The 19358-nt window shown below is 35.9% G+C and overlaps 1 protein-coding gene across 5 annotated transcripts in view; it reads right to left on the reverse strand.

Moving 5' to 3' along the window:
* DACH1 (dachshund family transcription factor 1) overlaps positions 1 to 19358 on the reverse strand; it is a 374062-nt gene that overhangs the window by 184107 nt on the left and 170597 nt on the right. For all 5 annotated transcript variants that reach the window (XM_057424085.1, XM_057424083.1, XM_057424081.1 and 2 more), the window contains exon 3: positions 6065 to 6226. In XM_057424085.1, the coding sequence (XP_057280068.1) occupies positions 6065 to 6226 (162 nt within the window). The remainder of the gene's footprint in view (positions 1 to 6064; positions 6227 to 19358) is intronic.

The raw sequence follows: 19358 nt of genomic DNA on the forward strand, positions 1-19358 counted from the left end.
GATAGACAACGGAATTCATGATTTTTTCTTTCCTGTGCCACCATGAAAACAAGCAAAATTCCAGACTAAAGTTTAGTGACCTGATTATAACCAAGTGATGTTTTTCTGGTATTCTCCGCATTCCTGAAGCACAGTTTTATGAAAGCATTCCTTTAGCTTGAAATATGATGTGCTCAACATAGCACATTTGTCCTTAAAGCTGTATGATTATGCCTTTCCTAGCACCTAGACAACACATTCCATCCACAGATCTCAAAGAAGTTTACAAAAGTAGATATATGTCACTGACAAGCCTTTGTTTCATGCCCCATGATGTCAAAGTTGCATGCACAGTCTTGTCGTTAAACAAAGTGTTATGTATCACACAATGAACACTGATACACTGCAAATAATCTTTCTGGTCTGAAGGTATTGTTTATCTTATTTTCATTTTTGCAAGTGAATGTTTTTAGAATGGGAGCACATCCATCCACCTAAGAGTATATACATTCAGTTTCTGCTAAGAGAAAAATACATACTAATAAAAGTAATAAAGTAAAAAAAAAATTAAAAAAAACAGTGATTATTCTGTTAAACAATAGAAAAATTCTTATGAACTAGTGATACTGTCATTGAACTGGAGAGAGTTTGAGAACAAGCTTGCTCTGGCTTTTCACCCTACGATTTGGAATCTGCTCACAGTACTGCCAGCTTAACCAAAAAGGATTAACTCTCATATCCAACTGAGAACACAGATAATTCTCAGTAATTGGTAAAAAATGAAGATGAATGGGGCTGAGAGATAAGGAGCAATTAGCTCATCAGCAGTTACAGCTGTGCACTCAATCCGGATCCATCTCTTGAGTCTCGGCCCCTTTTAAAGAACCCAAGCAGAATAAACAGAGGACACCCCTCCCAAAAAATTGTCGTACCTGCCCATCATTCCTCGCTGTTCCATTTTATTTCCATGCCATACAAAGACACCTGTCATAGCATTCTGTGTAAATTACTACCTCTCCCAGGACTTGTGTCTACAGCCAATCTTCTTTTGCACTTTAAAAAAAGGGGGGGGGGGGGAATAAAAGAAAGGGGAAAAAAAACCACAAAACCCGGAAACTAAATGACTACTGTAGACACTCTTAAGTTCCCTGTCAATCGTTTCATTATAGCAGCATCATCTGTTTGAAAATATAAGCAATTCCCTCATCTAATTATAGGGAGGATTTGAGGTTCATTAACATTGCCAAGGCAGAGAATCAGATGTGCAACTGCAGAGCTGTGCTCAGTGGCCTGCATTCTGTGTTTCCTTTTATTCGCTTTTTCAAGGTCTCCAAGACTTTTTCCTGAAACCATAAAAGTAATTCTTTCCTTCAAAATAGACACGTGTGTTTAGAAAAAGGAAATGACTGCATTTTGTACTGTTCTATTATTGGGCAAGGTCACTGGAGAAAAATAATTTCACCTAAATAATTTTATCTCTGATTCTGGATTAAAATAATAACAGTATGCAAGCAACTGTTACATTTGAACAACAGATCACAGGAAACCTTGCATTTGTCTCACAATTCTAAATATTGCAAAGTAATGCAAATGAATAGAAAACCTAACAAGCCAAGAAAACCCCTTAATTTTCAACACATTTTGTGGTTGTTTATGGATTAACATGCTCGCCAAGTGTAAAATGTTGCCTTGTATTTCCTAACTGTGTTTAGAAACCAAGAACACCAAAGTCTTCAAGATTGCTTCACTTCCTTAAAGAAATAATAGCGCTTTTTTTTTTTTTTTATGAATGTAGTTTAAACAATGACATTTTCTTGGGACATCTGTTTTGAGATCACATTTTGAATAGATATGAACTCATTTCCTACAAAGCAAGTAATTTACTATTGTTGATAGCTGTTTACAAGTTTTATGAGTCAGATTTTAGCAAGTGGCAAAGGTCTTTACAAATCCTTTGAGTATTCCCTAAAGTGTATGCATAGTCTTTTCATTATATAAAATGTTCGGGAAGCAAAAGTATACGGGCTGTTCTTCACTTCCTACCAAGTTATAGATAGCAAAGCCTATCACACAGAAGGAGCTTTAAATATATTTATTTTCAAAGGCTTCTATCTTTAGCTGTTGCAGGTTAATGAAGTTTGATAGCAGGGCAATAAGTACTTAAGCAGCAAAGAAATAACTGATCTGCTCTACCTTTCCATAGCTTTGGAATATTAGAAGGTAAATATACAACTAATTTGAATAATATCCTAAGATGCTACTATAACAAAGAGCAGAACCTGTACAATGAAATTTAACATTTGACCTTGTCACTCTCTTTCTTTTAACTGTGCAATTAAAGTAAAAAAACAAACAAACAAACAAAACAAACACAAAACAAACACAAAAAACACACATAAAAAAAAAAACAAAACAAACCACAGAGCACTTTTTTTTTTTTTTTTTTTTTTTGGGGGGGGGGGGGGGTGCTGACACACAGAATTCATTTTTTAAACAAAACCACAGTAATTTATCTATCCTGTATGTTGTATGTAGAATTGCCACCAAAAAGAACCCAGGACATTTTTTCTTCTTATCTGCAATGTAGCTCATATCAGCCAAGCTGTCACAAGACAGTACTTGATATAAACAAGAGATTGCAAAGACATCTCAGTAATCAATATTAGGATGGCTACAGTATGGAAGCCTCAACCACTGCATATCATTTGTCTCAGCATCTATTTCTAAGACCAAATGAAGCATTAATTCAAATCATAAATCTATGGTGATTTAAATCTGGGAATGAGCACCTGCCTGCTTTAATGATTTATTTTGTACATTTCAGTAAGCAGGAGATTTGTCCATATGAACTGACAGGTCACCTTCAGATGCCAGTAGCAGACTGTTTATCACCATGCAGACTAGCATCTCATCTTAGCAAGTAAATATTAAACTAAAAGAATCCAATTGATTGTGGATGGGGAAGAAAGGAGTTGAAGCCATATATTTTACTCAGTGTGCTAATACCTCACTCTGATTCCCCTGTAATTTCTCTTTCCTTTTTTTTCCCCCTTCTAAAATGATAATTCTGGTAGGACAATGCAAGCTCAAGGTTATCAGCAAAACTGAGGGATGTAAAATACTTACTTATTAGTAACACTGGTTTCCTTTAAGTCCCTTCACACACTAACCTTCTGGCCACTGCTTCAAAGGACCAAATTATTAAATATGTGAAGTATTCTGTATAATTAAACAAAGTTCATCTACAAAAATGAATTCTATAATTCACATTAAACATCTGATTAAAACTAAAAAGCAAGATAACTCAGAAGCAAACATTCAGTTCAACTCAAGTTCAACTCAAGAGCCCATATTTTATTTATCTTCTTTTACATAGGCACTGTAACAGCCTAAAAACATGCTATGATCAATAAATGTACACTAATATACTATAATGTCTATTACATGTGGGCTAAGATGTCTGAGTTAAGCTTTTAGCCTGGTTGGTTAGGTTTTCTGTTCCCTTTCAGGCTGGTCAGGCACGTAACACAATTTAAAATACAAACCAAAATCGGGTTACTTTCTTCCTCCTGTCAACATTCAGTAACATAATGTTTCAAATCCATGCCTAACAAGCCATAATTTAAAGCACTAATAGGATTTGGACTTGATAGTATTTATTAGAAAAGATGTAAATAAACATCTGAAAAAAATGCAGGGGAAGGGGGGAAATACGCACTTACTACAAAGCAACACCTTTGAAATACAAGTTCTTGTCAAGATCATAGAATCATAGAATCAGAGAATGGTTAAGGTTGGAAAGGACATTAAGATCATCTAGCTCCAACCCCCCTGCCTTGGGCAGGGACACCTTGCGCTAAACCATGTCACCAAAGACTCTGTCCAACTCGGCTGTGAACACCACCAGGGATGGAGCAGTGACAACTTCCTTGGGCAACCCATTCCAGTACAAAATGCAACTAATAAGTACTTAACTCTTAACGAACCTAATAATTCCCTGGAATTAGTAGCAGTAAGAATCACTTCACTGATTCCATAAGCATAACCGACACTGGACACCAGATATGGCTCACTACAGACAAAACAAATGCAAACTGTTTTTGAGAAAACCTCCATAGGAGGTGTACAGCTCCAGACTGCACAGACAAGCAGAGTGTATTTCAAGGACCATTCCTTGTGGAATGGAGACAACTGGGATGCTTTTCATTGTACTCAGAAGAGCCATTTTTTTCTGAACATAATGAACTCAATTCTTCATTCAGTTAAATTGTGAAATTAACAAGTAAGTTAGGGGGCTGAGAGGAAATTTTGGCAATGGCAGTAAATAATGTTACTTTGCTAACTTTGCCTTACCAAAACAGCTAGAATCTAAAACAGGGAAATGTATTAAGCTGTGTAAGAGCAGATCAGTTATCTGAATTACATCACAAGTAATTATTTTAAAATATTTTTCTTTTTTATTCCAGATACTCCATCCACTCTCCTACAAATTACTTCATGTGGTTTAGATGTTGATTACCTGTTAAACTTTTCTATTTCCGTGGATGTAAAAGTGTTTCTCACTGGAACTTCCAAGCAGAATAACAATTCCATAATCCAATATCTGAACATTGTATTTCATGATTCATTTATCAAAATCTGAAATTCAAACCTAAACTAGCTTTTATCCACTTTATCCTCCCAGTTTGGACTTGTATTTTTCACTCTTTCTTATTACTTCACTTTTCTTCCCGCACCTTAGGAGCCACATGGCCCTTCCAATTCATTTGTACCTGTCTCTTCTTCCCTATTTCAGGCACCTGCTCTCAACCCTGTCCTGTGTTCTCTCCTAAAGAAAAAAATCTTCCACTAATATTCTACTGACTGAATGCGTTGGTGTTATCTGTGTGCCTACACACACATTTAAGGCTATTTTCTTCACCATCAAGACTTTGTTTCAAGCCTTTCTTTAAAAGAAAAGAAATCTGGCCCTCTCTTTAATGCAGTAATGCACATATATTGTTGTTATTTAAAATGGAGTGTGCCTAGGTAAGCCAGTTCTTTGAACTGCAATTCACATTATTTCTAAATAATAGCCTACCATTACCTACTGAACTGCACAGAAACACTGTTCACATACACATTTATTTACGTTAAGGCTAGGACATAACTCTAAGACTCATTTCAAATATATTTATGAGATGAAAAGGCAAAAAATAAACAAAACTAAAGAACCAAAATAGAAAAAAAAAAAAACAAACAACCTATCTTAAGTCATTTTATTCCAATATACACTGATCTTGCCTGCAGTCTTCTGAACATGCCTGTTTGTCATTGAATTTCAGTTGCTGAGTTAATACTGTCTCAACATGATAAAAGGAGCCAATACAATGAAATGGCATAACAAAACATTTTACAGCAGACACACACAGATGATTAAAGATTTAATCATCAACAACAAAAAAGTTATTCTAGCTTTGAAGTATACTTTCGCAAAACAAATTGTCTAAACAAACAAATAAAGTATACTGAAACAATTCTGTTTGCGAAACAACAAGAGTTGCTGATGGCTGCTTAAGAAATGGAAAAACCTGTTAACTACATTTTAAAAATGTGTTTATTAAAATAAAATGATAGGAACTGCAGAGCATGGCAATAATTTATTGTGTATGTATGTTTTCCTTTTGTCACAGGGCACATGAAAGTATGAAATATTTTGCTTTCAAGCTTGTGTTCTGAATTACCTAAAGTCGATACCCAGCACACTGAGCAGGAGACATTGTTAAATTTCACTTTGACACCATCATCTGTCACCCCACCTGTACTTTGAAAAATGAATTCTAAGCAATCAAACCACTTTCCTTCACGGAAAATATTAACTGGACTCTGAAAAAGTAACCTGCAAAGCAAAGAATGTTTTTGTAATAGTAACAGAAATGCTGAAAGCTGGTATAAAGGTCAGATACAAAATAAAACTAAAAACAGCAAGAAGAAGAGAACAAATATGCAACTTTCTACACCAAATCAAGGATTTCAGAAGGAAGTTATAATAAAATATCAGAGCATTATGGACAAGTAATATAATAATGCTGTGTCTGAGACTTACCGACACTTGAATTCAGATCTCCATTTTCAGAGTCTGCTCCATGCTGGTTATTATTTGCATGATAGTTGGACATAGCTTCCAGTTTAATTTTTTTCACTTTCATTGCTTCTGCTATGGCAGCATTGGTGGCAGCTGCTGCTGCTGCAGCTGCTGCTGTCAGGCCTGCAAATAAGAATGAAAAAATTTTAATATAAATTATTCTATGATTCTTCATTATTTTAAGGAGGAAAACTGTTAATTCTTCCTTCATGCTTCTTATGTAATGAACAGCGAACGTTGCAGAATATTATTGCTCTTGTTAGATTTAAAAGCTATTAGTTTTATAAAGCAAAACTTTTCACATCATATTTAGATATTTAGCTTCCCCTATATATCCAACTAGATCCTAAATTGGTATCCAGTAACTGCAGTCATAATACAATCACAACTAACTGCAGCTATACATGCTCTCAGAATTCTAACTTAGTTTCGAAATGGTGTCTTCAGTGTCTGGCTATGAATAGGTGAACATTTACATAAATGTAATTAGGAAAAAGAAAAAAAAAAACCCACCACCAAACCTTTAGATCTCAAATGTTTGACATGCTAAAGAAAAGAGAAAAAAACAGATCTACAGTTTCTATTTATAAGTAACAGATGACATTTCTTTCTGATTTCACACATAACAGCAAGGAGATGTGGTCATTTTAGGAAACACTTTTAGAAGAAATGTTAGTAATGCAGAACATTGGTAAAATACTTTTTTTTTCTTTCCCCAAACTTCAAGGCATTAAAGTATTTATCAGTGAAAATAGGAATTATTAAACCCATTTAATCCCAATCCCAAAGCCACCTTCAGGCAATCCAAGTGCTCTTACTACCAAACCAAATTTCTGTCATTCAGCAATTTACAAGGAAGTTCTACAGAAATGAGAACATTTTTCTTGTCAAAAGCCATTAGACAAATGGTCCAGTCTTCAAAACTCAACATTAGATACAGCCTTTAATCAAAGTCACAGTATAAACTTTTGCCTGAGGCAAAATAATTCCTATGTGGTCCCCAAACTGTCCTGCTACCCACTTAGGTTCCTTTGCCCCAGCCTGGATGGTAGCAGATAGAAATCGATCCCAAAACTTCACAAGAGCTCCCTATCATGATTGATTCAGGGGACAGAGGAGGGAACTAAAGAGAATTAAATGTAAGAATGAAAGAGAAGGCATTATATCAAGTAAATTTTATGCAATTATGCAACCTCAGCCTGTGATGCCACAAGAGGAGAACAGACCCTCAGTCACTCTGAATCAAGATTCTTGGCCTGACCATGGAGAAGGATTGAAAAAAATCAGTGTAATTAGTTTAAAGGTGCCTGCTGTCTGATTTTCAGCTACTTGGAGAGGTGTGAAGTGTCTTATGGATCTCAAGAGGAATTAACTCCACAATTTACTATTCTAGGGGGCCAAGGCTGCTGCCCAGCACAAGAGGTGCAATTTAGCAGGAAAGACCAAATAAGCAAATAATCCCAGGTTCCTGAGACAAATATTACTAGCATCATTGCTGCCAAGGGCCTCTTGTTGTCTCCTTTGACTCCTGAAACAGAAAATGAGTTCACTCTTGCCATGTTTTCAGCTAGTGATGGGGAGGGACAGAAGGCAAACTCCAGTGGGGAGAAGGCAGAAGGTGGGTATCAGGAAAGCAGTGAGGTGGCATAAGAGGTGCCTTTGAACACATTGTGGGTTGCTTTCCCTTATTACTTTGCATGATCACATAAAGATTAGCAAACAGCTCCAGCCTCCCAACGGTCTTCACAAGCTGACTTCTAACGCCTCCAAATGCAGTGAGAATTACCAAGTATGTGATAATTACTTGCTGCATAGGCAGATCAATATTATTTAGAAAACTGCTATTTCAGGTAGAAGAAGATGCACCAAAAGCCAAAAATCAAATCAGAAGGTGGATACATACAAGGGCATAATTTTATTTTAGCTTCTGCTACTATTATAAATTGTGCATGTTCTGGTCTTAAAAAGATATTGACAATAACATGGATTGCTTCCAATGATATTTTTACTTTAGAGGAAGGATATGAAGCTATACATTGTACAAATTTGGTTACAGCCCCTAAACTAGGCCACAGAAAAAGGGATGGTGCACCTCTGAACTTTGGTTTGCATCCTGTGTTCATTAAGCAATACAATAACCTATACTTCCTTTTTGAATATCCATCACTGACAAGCTAAAACCAGCATCTTTAAGGAACAATCATTCAGAGAAATATTCAAACACAATATAAATAATGAATACAACTCTAAGTTTTGGTTGTGACCTGACTTCTACACCAGCAGTTTTAAGCACTTTCAAGTACTAAAGTAAATACCATATTAAACAGACACTGGACATAGGACTCATGAGTCTGCCTGTAAATATGTCTCACTGGGGTAATGACCCGATTGCAGAACTGCTGAAATACAAACTCTTTCTTGCTACAAAATTTGCACTAAACCAAAGTAGGCTATAATGCTTCTCTCTAAAGGAAACCATAACCTTGGGATAAAGACTGCAAAACTAAAATCCAGATTCTTTAGTTCTGTATTATGATTTTCACAAGATAATGCTTGTGATAATAAATGATAATTTAAAAAAGCAGAAATTAAACTACTAATTTAATTCCTTCTCTCCTGCAACCACATAAGTGATTGAGATGATTACTCTGCTATACAGCAATTAATTTAAAATACACAAATCTAAAATGCGTGCCTCATCTAAGCACCAGTGTGAGTGTGTGCGTGTGTGTGAAATGTAAGGAACAATCCTCAGAATTATCGCTTAAGGTCATTCCTCACAGCAATTCCAACATAGAGCACAGCTTCTGTTTTACTTTTCTCTTATCACTTGACTCTCACAGTATAGCAAAGCAAGCGGCAAGGAAGATCCTGAGCTAGTTACTAGAGCATTATAATCACTGGTGCACTCACTATACTGTGGTATGGTACAAGATCAAACTTTCTCTCTAGCACAGGGCCTGACCCATCTCACTGATGTGACTAGCAAAGGCAGACAAATATATTCTAAAAAGAAGAGGTTAATAAGCTGTTATATATCTATATGCATATTTTAAAAGACTAAACTTTAAAGTTGGGTAAATACTTGGGATTTTTTTTTTTAAATTGTTGTTAAAAAAAGGATTTTTCACCTAAACATTATTTAACATCACTTTACTCTAAAAATAAGTAGGCAAGGAATTTCTGAGGTGCACGCTTTTCTACAATACAGAACTCTTATCTTCAAATATGAGATAACCAGAAGTCACTTATAAAGCCAACTGAAATAAAAGAAATAAGGATCACATCAAACAGACACTTAGATATTTTTTATTTTTACAAACTATTTATTTGAACAGTTAAAAGTATCCAGGCCAAAATATTCAATGGATTAAATTCAATGGGTAGTTGTCATTAATATTCTGAAATTGATAAGTTGTTTATGTCTGGCATTCTTCCTGCTGATTATGCAGTGAGACAGGCAGCTTTATAAATATCTCATCACTCCATCGTCACACAAATTTCATCGACAGTGCTCGTGCACAGCTATTAGCAATATGAATCTAACCATTACAAGAGGAAAGAAAATCGAACATGTGGCATTAATACGCAGTCCTGGTTCCTAGCCATCTGATAGGCAGATGGTGTAAAGCGGATTCTCCAGCTGAAATGAAGGGGCACATCATTTAAAACCTTGTTTGCATTCTAACTGATATCAGTGCCATATTGATATACATGATACATCATGGCAGTATTTGAACAATCTAGTCTGTTTCAGTCATAAATGTTTACAGCCTTATTTTTTATCTTCAGAAGCATGTTCTGAAGAGCGTATTTTTAATTTATGAAACCTATTGTTTACTTCTGTTGAACCAGATTAGCAAAGAGCAGGAATATTAAATTACCACAACCACAGCAGTATAACTAAGATGGATGAATAAAGTATGTTTTTTCAATAAAATATGTTAGCAAAGGAATTAAAAAATTAGCCTAGACATTTTATGCATTAAATACATTTATTCATTTAAACCTTACAGCTTTTTTCCCATGTGACAGACTCAGAACTTTAATGCTTTATAAAGCTATCCATTTAAATCTCTTACTGTGCGCAATTAATCTTGTCCAACAATTTAATTCAAAAAGCAAAACATCAGAAAGTAAAGTTCAATTCAACCATCACGCTTCTGAAGTAATCTCCGTATTGCTGACAGTTCCTATAGACTCATCAGCAGAAGTCTGTTCAAGGTGTCTTGTAGGAACCATATGAATTTGAATTACAGCTCAATTGAAAGCTCTCCAAGCCTTAGTAGGAACTCAGGAGCAAGAAGCAGAACACCAAAAGAAAGCGTGAATGCTCCTTCCCTACAAAGACCTTCTCTCTTCTGTCACCAGATTACTTTGGCCTGTTGGGTGTGTTTGTAGCTGTTAATTATGTTAATAAAGTTGCAGCCTGCCGCCTCTGCCAAATATAATCATAAGCTTTCTCCTGCCAAGTTCTAGTCTAATTTACACCCATACAACTCTACTGAAGTCAGAATTTCGTGGGTGAGAATGAGACCAGAAGTATGCCCTGTATGTGTGGTCTCTAATGCTGAAAAATGAGTGAATGACATGGAAAGCCATGACAAAAATGCCATAGCATCTTCAGAAAACAATTCTGTTTTAAAACAACTGAAAGAGCTGTCATATATCATGACAGATTCTAAAAATGTGTATGAATTACTACTTGTCAGCGCTAAATCACATCCAGGGTTTCTGCCTTTCAACAAATATTATTCCCTGCCTTAAGAGAAAGCTCTTAAAACTTTTTGACGTCATAGGCAGCTTCCACACACTATTTTTGAAGGAAAAGAAGAAAAGGACCTATGAGTGTAACTTTTTCAGCCTCAAATATTTCTCAAAATACACATTTTGGAATTATATGCCTCAACTTGGGCTGGGACACTTTTATAAAATCAAGCAATTGATCTTACTTCCCTTTTCCTTCACTTAACTATACCTAATGGTAATTTTAATTCCTAATAGTTACTCCAATAAATAATGAAGAACTTCCTCAATATAACTATTAGTTTCCTTTATCTATACCATACATATATACATACTTATCAACACATTAAAAAAAATCCAGTAATATATATTCACATTTCACAACTCCTTTCTTTAGGACTCTGAGAACATTTTCAAGGTAACTTACCTTTGCCATTATAGATCAGGTTGAAAACCAAAATACACCTGTTACATTTCACTGCTTTGCTGGAAAGCTCATTCTGCAGAAATGCTTTATTCATTGAATGGAAGGAGGTCCAAATCTCATCTGAATTCTAAGAGAACTCCTTTCATTGTTGCAAATTATTGCTTAATCGTTTTTCTTATACTTTATTTCAATGGTACTAACTTGAAAATAATTCATGTCTTTTCTTGACTTAATTCCAAATTTCGTATTGAGGTTCTTTCTTAGGCAAAATTCTTACTAAAATATGAAAACTCTGCCTGAGAAAGAAAGGCAGGGTTACCTCCTAGGACGTGACCCTGATCACTGCAGATTATTGCACTGATTTGATGTGTTTCAGCAGTTGAGGTACAAGGTTTTGGTATCTTGCTATGCTGCTGTGTAGTTACTTCAAATGAAATAGGATCCTAACCTTAGTCTCTGATCCAATGGGTGTTTTATATAGTGTGATACATAAAGCAAGAAGGCAAAAGCAATCTGCAGGAGGACAGAGGTCTGATTACATAGACTGGATTGCAGAAAAGGGAACTCCATACTACACTGTAATGCTCTGCTATTCTTCATGTATAATGTAGGTCTGGAATCTCACAGCTATCCAGAAGTCTTACTTCTGTTAAGCTGCCTGGATTGATCCAACACAATAATATTGGTATACCCTAAAAAGTTCATTACCTGTTACTTTGGGATAATCAAGAAATTCCTGTCTGGCTATTCTAGCTGTATTTTCCTGCTCAACTTGCATGGTTCAACACAAAGTGCTCTCCCAGACAACTTTGTAACATCATTAAAAGATCTATTATTAAAGGAGTCATGTAAAAAAAAAAGTGAAATAACTAAAGGCACTTTAAATATTGTTAAATAAGGGATACTTACAAAAATTCAGCCCCTTGTAATCTGGTTTAGACTAGTATAACAAAAATGAAAGTGCCAGTCTTACACTGGGGGAAAAACAGTGTATGTGAGGCTCAAACCATCTGTTGTTCATCAGACTAATCAGACCTTTTTCCTGTAACTACCCCTAAATTGCAATATGAATTTTGAGGTCTGGGTATTTCATTTAAAATAAACAAGTAAAAGAGCTAAATTTCCACGGCTATCTTCAAATCTAAGAATCATTTTACTTGCAATGTGTTTCTGCAATTAATAACACAGTTGCAGAAACAAAACATTGCCCTTGAAAGAAATAGTGTCTTCTTGATTTGTTTTGTTAAAAGTAGACAAAACTGAACATTAAGACTGTATTTTTTTGAATGAGAACTACTGGCAGGTTCAATAATGCTGAAAAAGAATGCGCAAGTATAATTGCTTTATCATTAATATTTGCCATTTATGGAATTGATGGGTTTACTTTTTTGTGGGTTTTTTGTTGTTTTATTTATTCCTTTGTACTGAAGAGTAAGAAGTGAAATCATAAAGCGCATTTCAAACACCACAACAAAGTACTAAATATTACAGCTTAACAGGGGTCTATAATCTGTGAATTTATCGTTGGCTTTGTGCAATTGTGACAGAATTAAACAATGTAGACTGCATAACTGCCTGGCTATATTGTACTTTTCAGCAACAGTTAAAAATCCTACTGAAATGCAGACAGCATCACTACAATACAATTAAGAGAGAACATTCCTTCTTAAACAACAGTCATCTTTTCAAAAGCAATAGATCTTCAGTTCTCATTCAGTCTGTTGCATTATTCATTTCATGTGCAACCTCATGCTGGACCATAAATTGTTACTTTATCTAATCAAAGGCGACTTAACTCCACAGAAGGTCAAAGGTTTAATTTTGTGAAGTATTATCTTACGCTATGAGTTTAACGGAAAAATAGAAGAAGAAAAACAGCCAAGAAACTGGTAATAAATGAACCTTTATTGCCTCAGGCATTGGCCTAGTTAATAAACTTTCATTGAAGGTTTCTTTCAACTGTTACGGACAATGAGGTAAAAAAAATCTTAAATTACAGCCATGTGTGACTTTTAAAGCAGGCATTCTTTTTTATCTCAACCTCCCCAGCTTTGGAAAAAGACAAAGAGATTGTCTTCAATTTCTTAACCAAAAATGTATGCTTCTAAACAGATGAAAAAGTGCAGATCAAGCCATTTTAAAAGCAGAGGTCAGCTTTGAACAGTGTAAAAAAATACTTTTCCTGAAGTGTCGAGTCTTGATCCACAATCTCTTTAATCAAATAGCATGCAATTTCCCAACCCTGAAAAAAAGAAGTATGTGGGAAGGGAAAATATATATACTAACAATATATTATGCTAGCAATGATGCTTGTTTTCTAACAGACTTTCTGTTTTACATTTGCATTGCTAGGATGCAATAATGGCTCCTGTTTAATAGAATGACTTACTATGGGAACAACTTCCCTGCACTTTTTGCAAACAGAAGTTCCTTTCTTCTTTTTGTGTGTATTATCCATGTTCTTGAAACACTATTCTAGCTGTTATGAAAAATTAAAAAGTTTAACATAGTGACAGTTACTGGCAGTTACTGGTGATTCCATTAATTTTCTTGATTTAACATTATTTGAGTGACTACAGTATCTTTTACTGACATATTCTTTTGAGTCCAGTTTAGAGAATTGTATTTGAATTTAAGTTTTACAGTCAAAACCAGTGAGAAAATCAGTAGTACTTATTAAAAACTTAGCTCTTTAGTCTAATTTATAACTAGACGTACACAATTAATTGAAACACTGCTACAATTCAGAAACACTGAAAGGACGTGTTTATGCCTGTAACAGCAGTAATGTAGCTAAATACTCATAATCTTTCAACCAGCAGGAGCTTTTGTAGGTTTTTTTATAAACCTAATCCACAGCTTGACACAGATCCTAGTATAATGGCACACAGTTCTTTGATTAAACCAGTATCTAAACACTGTTGAGGAAGCCCGATGGCCCCATGGAAGTATGTCTCCCTACAGCTTCTGAGCTCAGCCTTGCAAGCAGAATTGCCAAATTCTTTCCAACAGACCCACCACAGCCTAAATGCCTAATCACGTGTGTGAAATTTAACTTATTCACGTGTATAAATACTTGTGGCATCAGAACAAGTTTAGAATAAAATGAGATTTTAGAGTAGACCACAGTGGCTTGAGATTTTACACTCTTCTGGTGGGATGGATGTACCCACAGAGGGACCTGTTCTCTGTCCTGGGTCCCCACACTGAAGAAACAGCTCACCGATACTTAATGTGGTATCAAAGCCTTTGTGGCCATTTTGGATGTGGTCCCAAAGCAACATTTTTTCCCAAAGAAACCAAGATTAGATTCTGACTTTCGGTGCACATGAACAGTCAGCAAAAAACTTGTTTTAGTCTCCTGCCTTCCCCAAGAACTGAAACGAGCATTAATCCTACTCATACAGAGAAAAAGAAAGAAACGCAGGGCTTCAGCTGTGAACAGTTACCTTCCCTAAGATGAAATATTACCACAGCTGCTCATTAATGTATTTTCAGTAAACCTTTAAAATATAAACTACTCAAGACAATTTAAATAAAGTTTTCTTAGGATTATTCATTAACAGCATAAGAATATGCCATATGTATAAATACAAATTTCTTTTAAAAACAATTCTGTTGTGTGATATTTCTCTTTAAAGTAAATATTGTTTCCCACCTTGCAAAAGTAAACAGAAACCTTTATAGTATGAGATATACTGAAAAATTCTGTAATACTCTTCTGATTGCCTCTCTGTATTTGCAGTATGCAAAACAGATGGCCAAGCATTATAATGATAGAAGTTAATAAAACACTGGGAAAAAATTCCAAAACTCACTGGTTATTTCAAGGTATATATATACCACTGTTCTAACATAGAGAGCAGGAGAAGAGAATTTTCATGTTTCAAAATGTAAAGAATTCACCTGTAAGGGTCAGGAGAGTCCTCTCTCCTCCTCCATCTCTCTATTCATTTGAAGTGTTGCAACTTCAAGAGCTGTACTGTGGCTTTGGGGCTCTTTTTTTTTTCTTTTTTTTTTTCCCTTTTCTTTTTTAAGTTTCGTCAGATCCATTATGCATTATGCTGTGCCAGAGGCAAGGCATGGGGCTAAATGTACTATTACAGCACAGTGATAGCAGAGTATTGTACTGTGATGCAGAACTGTGATACTGTACAAAGTAGCTGTGATAATGACTTACAGAGAACACTGCGCAGTCCTGTTTTCAGATGAAAAGGCAGTCAATTCTTACTGACAGCCTTCTCTCACCTACATGCTCTACTTGTTGCACCAGGTAACACTAAATCCTACGGGCACACTGAATGCCATTCAAGGCACTAGACAAATCACACTACGGTGGCCTCTTACAGTGGAGAACACACATATCTCTTTCCAATACAAACTATGGCATGCCAGTGGAATGATGGGCACTTCTGTCTTGTCGTAGCACTCAATGCATTGCTGAATTAACACCCCAAGTGAAGGGAGTTCTCTCAAGTCCACAGTGTAATCACAAAGTAACTTCTCTAAGTATTTTTGTACCCCAGAATTGCCTGATACTCAAAAAGTAAACATCTGAAGCCTGCTAACATTATTAAAGGGGAACACACTGGATTTATAATGCATACATAATTATTGTAGTTGGTTGTAATATGAAAGTACACATACAGTAACTTTTCTACAGTTCCTATCGTGTTGATATAATTGTAGCCTATATAATAAAAACCTGCAGCCATTTGTAAATTCAGATTTTTCAAACATGCTTCCAGAAGGCTGGAACTGACAGCTGATTGGTACCACTGTCTACCTCATTATGGACAAATATTTAAAGCTCACCAAACATGTTAACATTGTCTTTGGCAGAAACCCAAGAAATCATCATGATATTATGTGTAAATGAGACACTGTAAGTATATTGCTAACAATACTTTGTAAAAGAAATTTTATGTTTCCATGCTCAAGTTTCTCTTGTCAATCAACAGACAAAATATGATGACAACAGTTATTTCACAGATACGCCATTTTGTAGGGAGAAGTAGATTAACATTTGCAGCAGAAAATTTAATTAGTCTTTTCTTCAGCCATTAATAAACAGGCTATCAACAGATTAGGATTTTCACAAATGTATCCGTTACTGGAAATGACTCTCCTCCACCTTGTCAACATTTGCACACGCCTGAGATGGGACATGTTTTATAATTTCTCATTCCTCTGGGTTATGACCTTCCTTTTTATCATATCTAAATTCCAAGTTTTAGACTTATCTGACATTCAGACTAGCAAGATGGACTGCACATTTCGCACAAAGTGAGTTATAGAAATAACTGAAAAAAACTTAATTCGTATTTGGGTAATAATTTACTTTTTCTTTTTATCCCAGCCACGAATAACCTAACTTTAACCAGCTGAAGGATGTGATCTCAATACTTAGCAATGAGAGCATCAACACTGCAGTGGAGACAATGCTTTTAATTTTTCAAATAAAAATATGCATAGCTCATACACTGTATGTGTAGTTCTTTGGTATTTTCTAGACATTAGTAGTCTTCAACACTATAACACTTCAACACTATAGACCAATATTTTCAGCACGAAACATTTGAAAAAATGGCGTAGGAGCATTGTTGATACTTTATCTTAGAAATCAGAACATTGTTCTAGTGATTTGATACTAATGTTGACTTGAAGTTACTTTGCAAGTCACACAGGTAGCTAATAAGATTGTGACAATAAAGTGTTGATTATCATCAACATTTGTCACTACACAGCCCAAAGAGCTAGGTGGCCATTTTCCAAAGTGAAGTGAAGAACATATTAGCTCCGAAATATGCCAAGTGAACTGCTAATGTGCAGAACTCTAAACTTTTTTTTGGCATGCATAAAATTCAGAAGCAGTGAGGAGAAATTACCGGATTTGTTGCAATTCCTTACATACTGAATTGCTGAATTTCTTTAAAACTCAATTCTTAATCCTGTGTTAAACCACGTGCTCAGTTTTGAAAACATGGGAATTAACTTTTCAAAGGATGCAGAACAAGTGGATGTAATTCTATGATTCACAGCCCATAAAATTAAGGAAATCATTTCTGCCAGTGGTTCAAGACATTTATGAGACATTTTTAGCATTCTCTTTGTTCATTTTGTTCTTTAATTAGCTGTATTAGCCACATGCTGTATTTCTTTGCCAAGCCTGAAAAAGAGTAGCTCCTCTATCTATCAAAACCAATTTTCAGTGGTAATAACAGGCCACAAGAGAACTGTGTTTTACCTAAACTGCATGCTAACCAATGGGTGGAATACAGTGAGATTTCACTAATAAAGGTACATGCTTCAACATGACTCTGTCCTTCCAGCAACAATATTTAATAAAGATGCAGTGACATTCCTATATGCACAGTGTAGTATCATGATCAAATCTGAAAAGTGTACACGCACTTGTACTTACATTTTTCTCTTTGCCGTTGACATCTTGCCCTTCTCAGCTACAGAAAACACATTTCAAAAGTGGCACTATAGCATTGTTCTGTGTTTTTTGAAGAAAAATACTTACAAGTAGGCTTTTTCCATTCTCAAGGGTTTTTTTAAGAAAGCTGACATGGCAGGAAAACTTTAGTGGAATTTTCTACTTTCGTTGGAAACTGCTACCGTTCAAGCATAAGTGATTGATAGTCCTCATAGGAAAGAGCATGAAATACAAAGTAAGTTACAAAATGGCTTCAGTGCATGGAAAAAAGATTGCCTCTTACAATGTTGATGAGACATGGGAATTTTGGATGGATTCATACTTCCAATCTCCTAAATGAACAGTTTGCTGACATTTCTACACCAAACTAACAGGAACACCAGAAAATCAACTGTACCCTGGGCTGCATTAAATGAAGCATGGCCAGCAGGACAAGGGAAGTGATTCTGCCCCCTGTACTCCACTCTCATGGGACCCCACCTGGAGTACTGTGTCCAGCTCTGGAGTCCTCCACACAGAAAGACATGGACCTGCTGGAGTGGGTCCAGAGGATGGCCACAAAAATGATCAGAGGGATAGAGTACCTCTCCTATGAGGAAAGGCTGAGAGAGCTGGGGTCGTTAGCCTGGAGAAGAGAAGGCTCTGTGGAGTCGTTCTAACAGCCTTCAGGAACCTAAAAGGGGTTCATAAGAAAGATGGAGACTTTTTACCAAGGCCAGTTGTGACAGGACAAGGGGCAATGTTTTAAAACTGAAAGAGGGTAAATTTAGAATGGGTATAAGGAAGAAAGTTTTTACAAGGGTCGTGAGGCACTGGAACAGGTTGCCCAAGAGAAGCTGTGGAGGCCCCATCACTGGGGACAAGTGTTCAAGGTCAGGTTGGAGGGGCCTTTGAGCAATCTGATCCACTGAAAAGTGTCCTTGCCCACAGCAGGGAGAATGGTCTAGATGACCTTTAGTGATCTCTTCCAACCTAAACAACCTAAACCAGTCTATGATTCACTGAAATACCAATTTTGTCAATAGGATCAAATATAGTTTGCATATGATTCCAGCATCAGCTCACCTTAATCTTACCCTTTTAGCAAAGAGATACTGTAACCAGTGTTTTTATTTCAAGCTACCACATAAACAAAATAACAAACTTCAGTTCAAAGCTCCAATTTTTGTGCTGTCTCTTCCCAAATCCATCCCCATCCATCAATACTATCACCAAGTATTTCACAGTGTTGACAGAAGCAGTAATATGTGTGGAATGCTATTACTGCAAAAGATTTCACCATGTATTTACTTTCTTTTTGCCATCCTATATGTTCATACAAAAGGCCCAGATGCAAAATTATGGAAGATATTTTTTCTAGAAGTAGGATCTGGCTTTTTGACAGATTCTATAAACAGTTATTTTGGCAGCTTTAGAGATGCCCCTAGGTCAGCCACTTGGTTAGACAGCTGATGGCCTGTCCAATTCCCCCATCTGCCATTTTCTTACGATTTATCTTCAGTTAGTTGTAAAATAAATCCAAACAGATCACTACTCCACACCTACAAGACCTCTACTTAACCACATATGCCAAGCATCCCCTCCACAGAAATCCTTAGTTGGTGGCAAGAAGAATCAGAAAAGCGGCTGAAAGAAAATAT

The sequence above is a fragment of the Pezoporus wallicus genome, unplaced genomic scaffold, assembly GCF_028554395.1.
Source record: "Pezoporus wallicus isolate ANWC-B61680 ecotype Strahan unplaced genomic scaffold, APGP_CSIRO_Pwel_v1 contig_16, whole genome shotgun sequence".
Taxonomy (NCBI): domain Eukaryota; kingdom Metazoa; phylum Chordata; class Aves; order Psittaciformes; family Psittacidae; genus Pezoporus; species Pezoporus wallicus.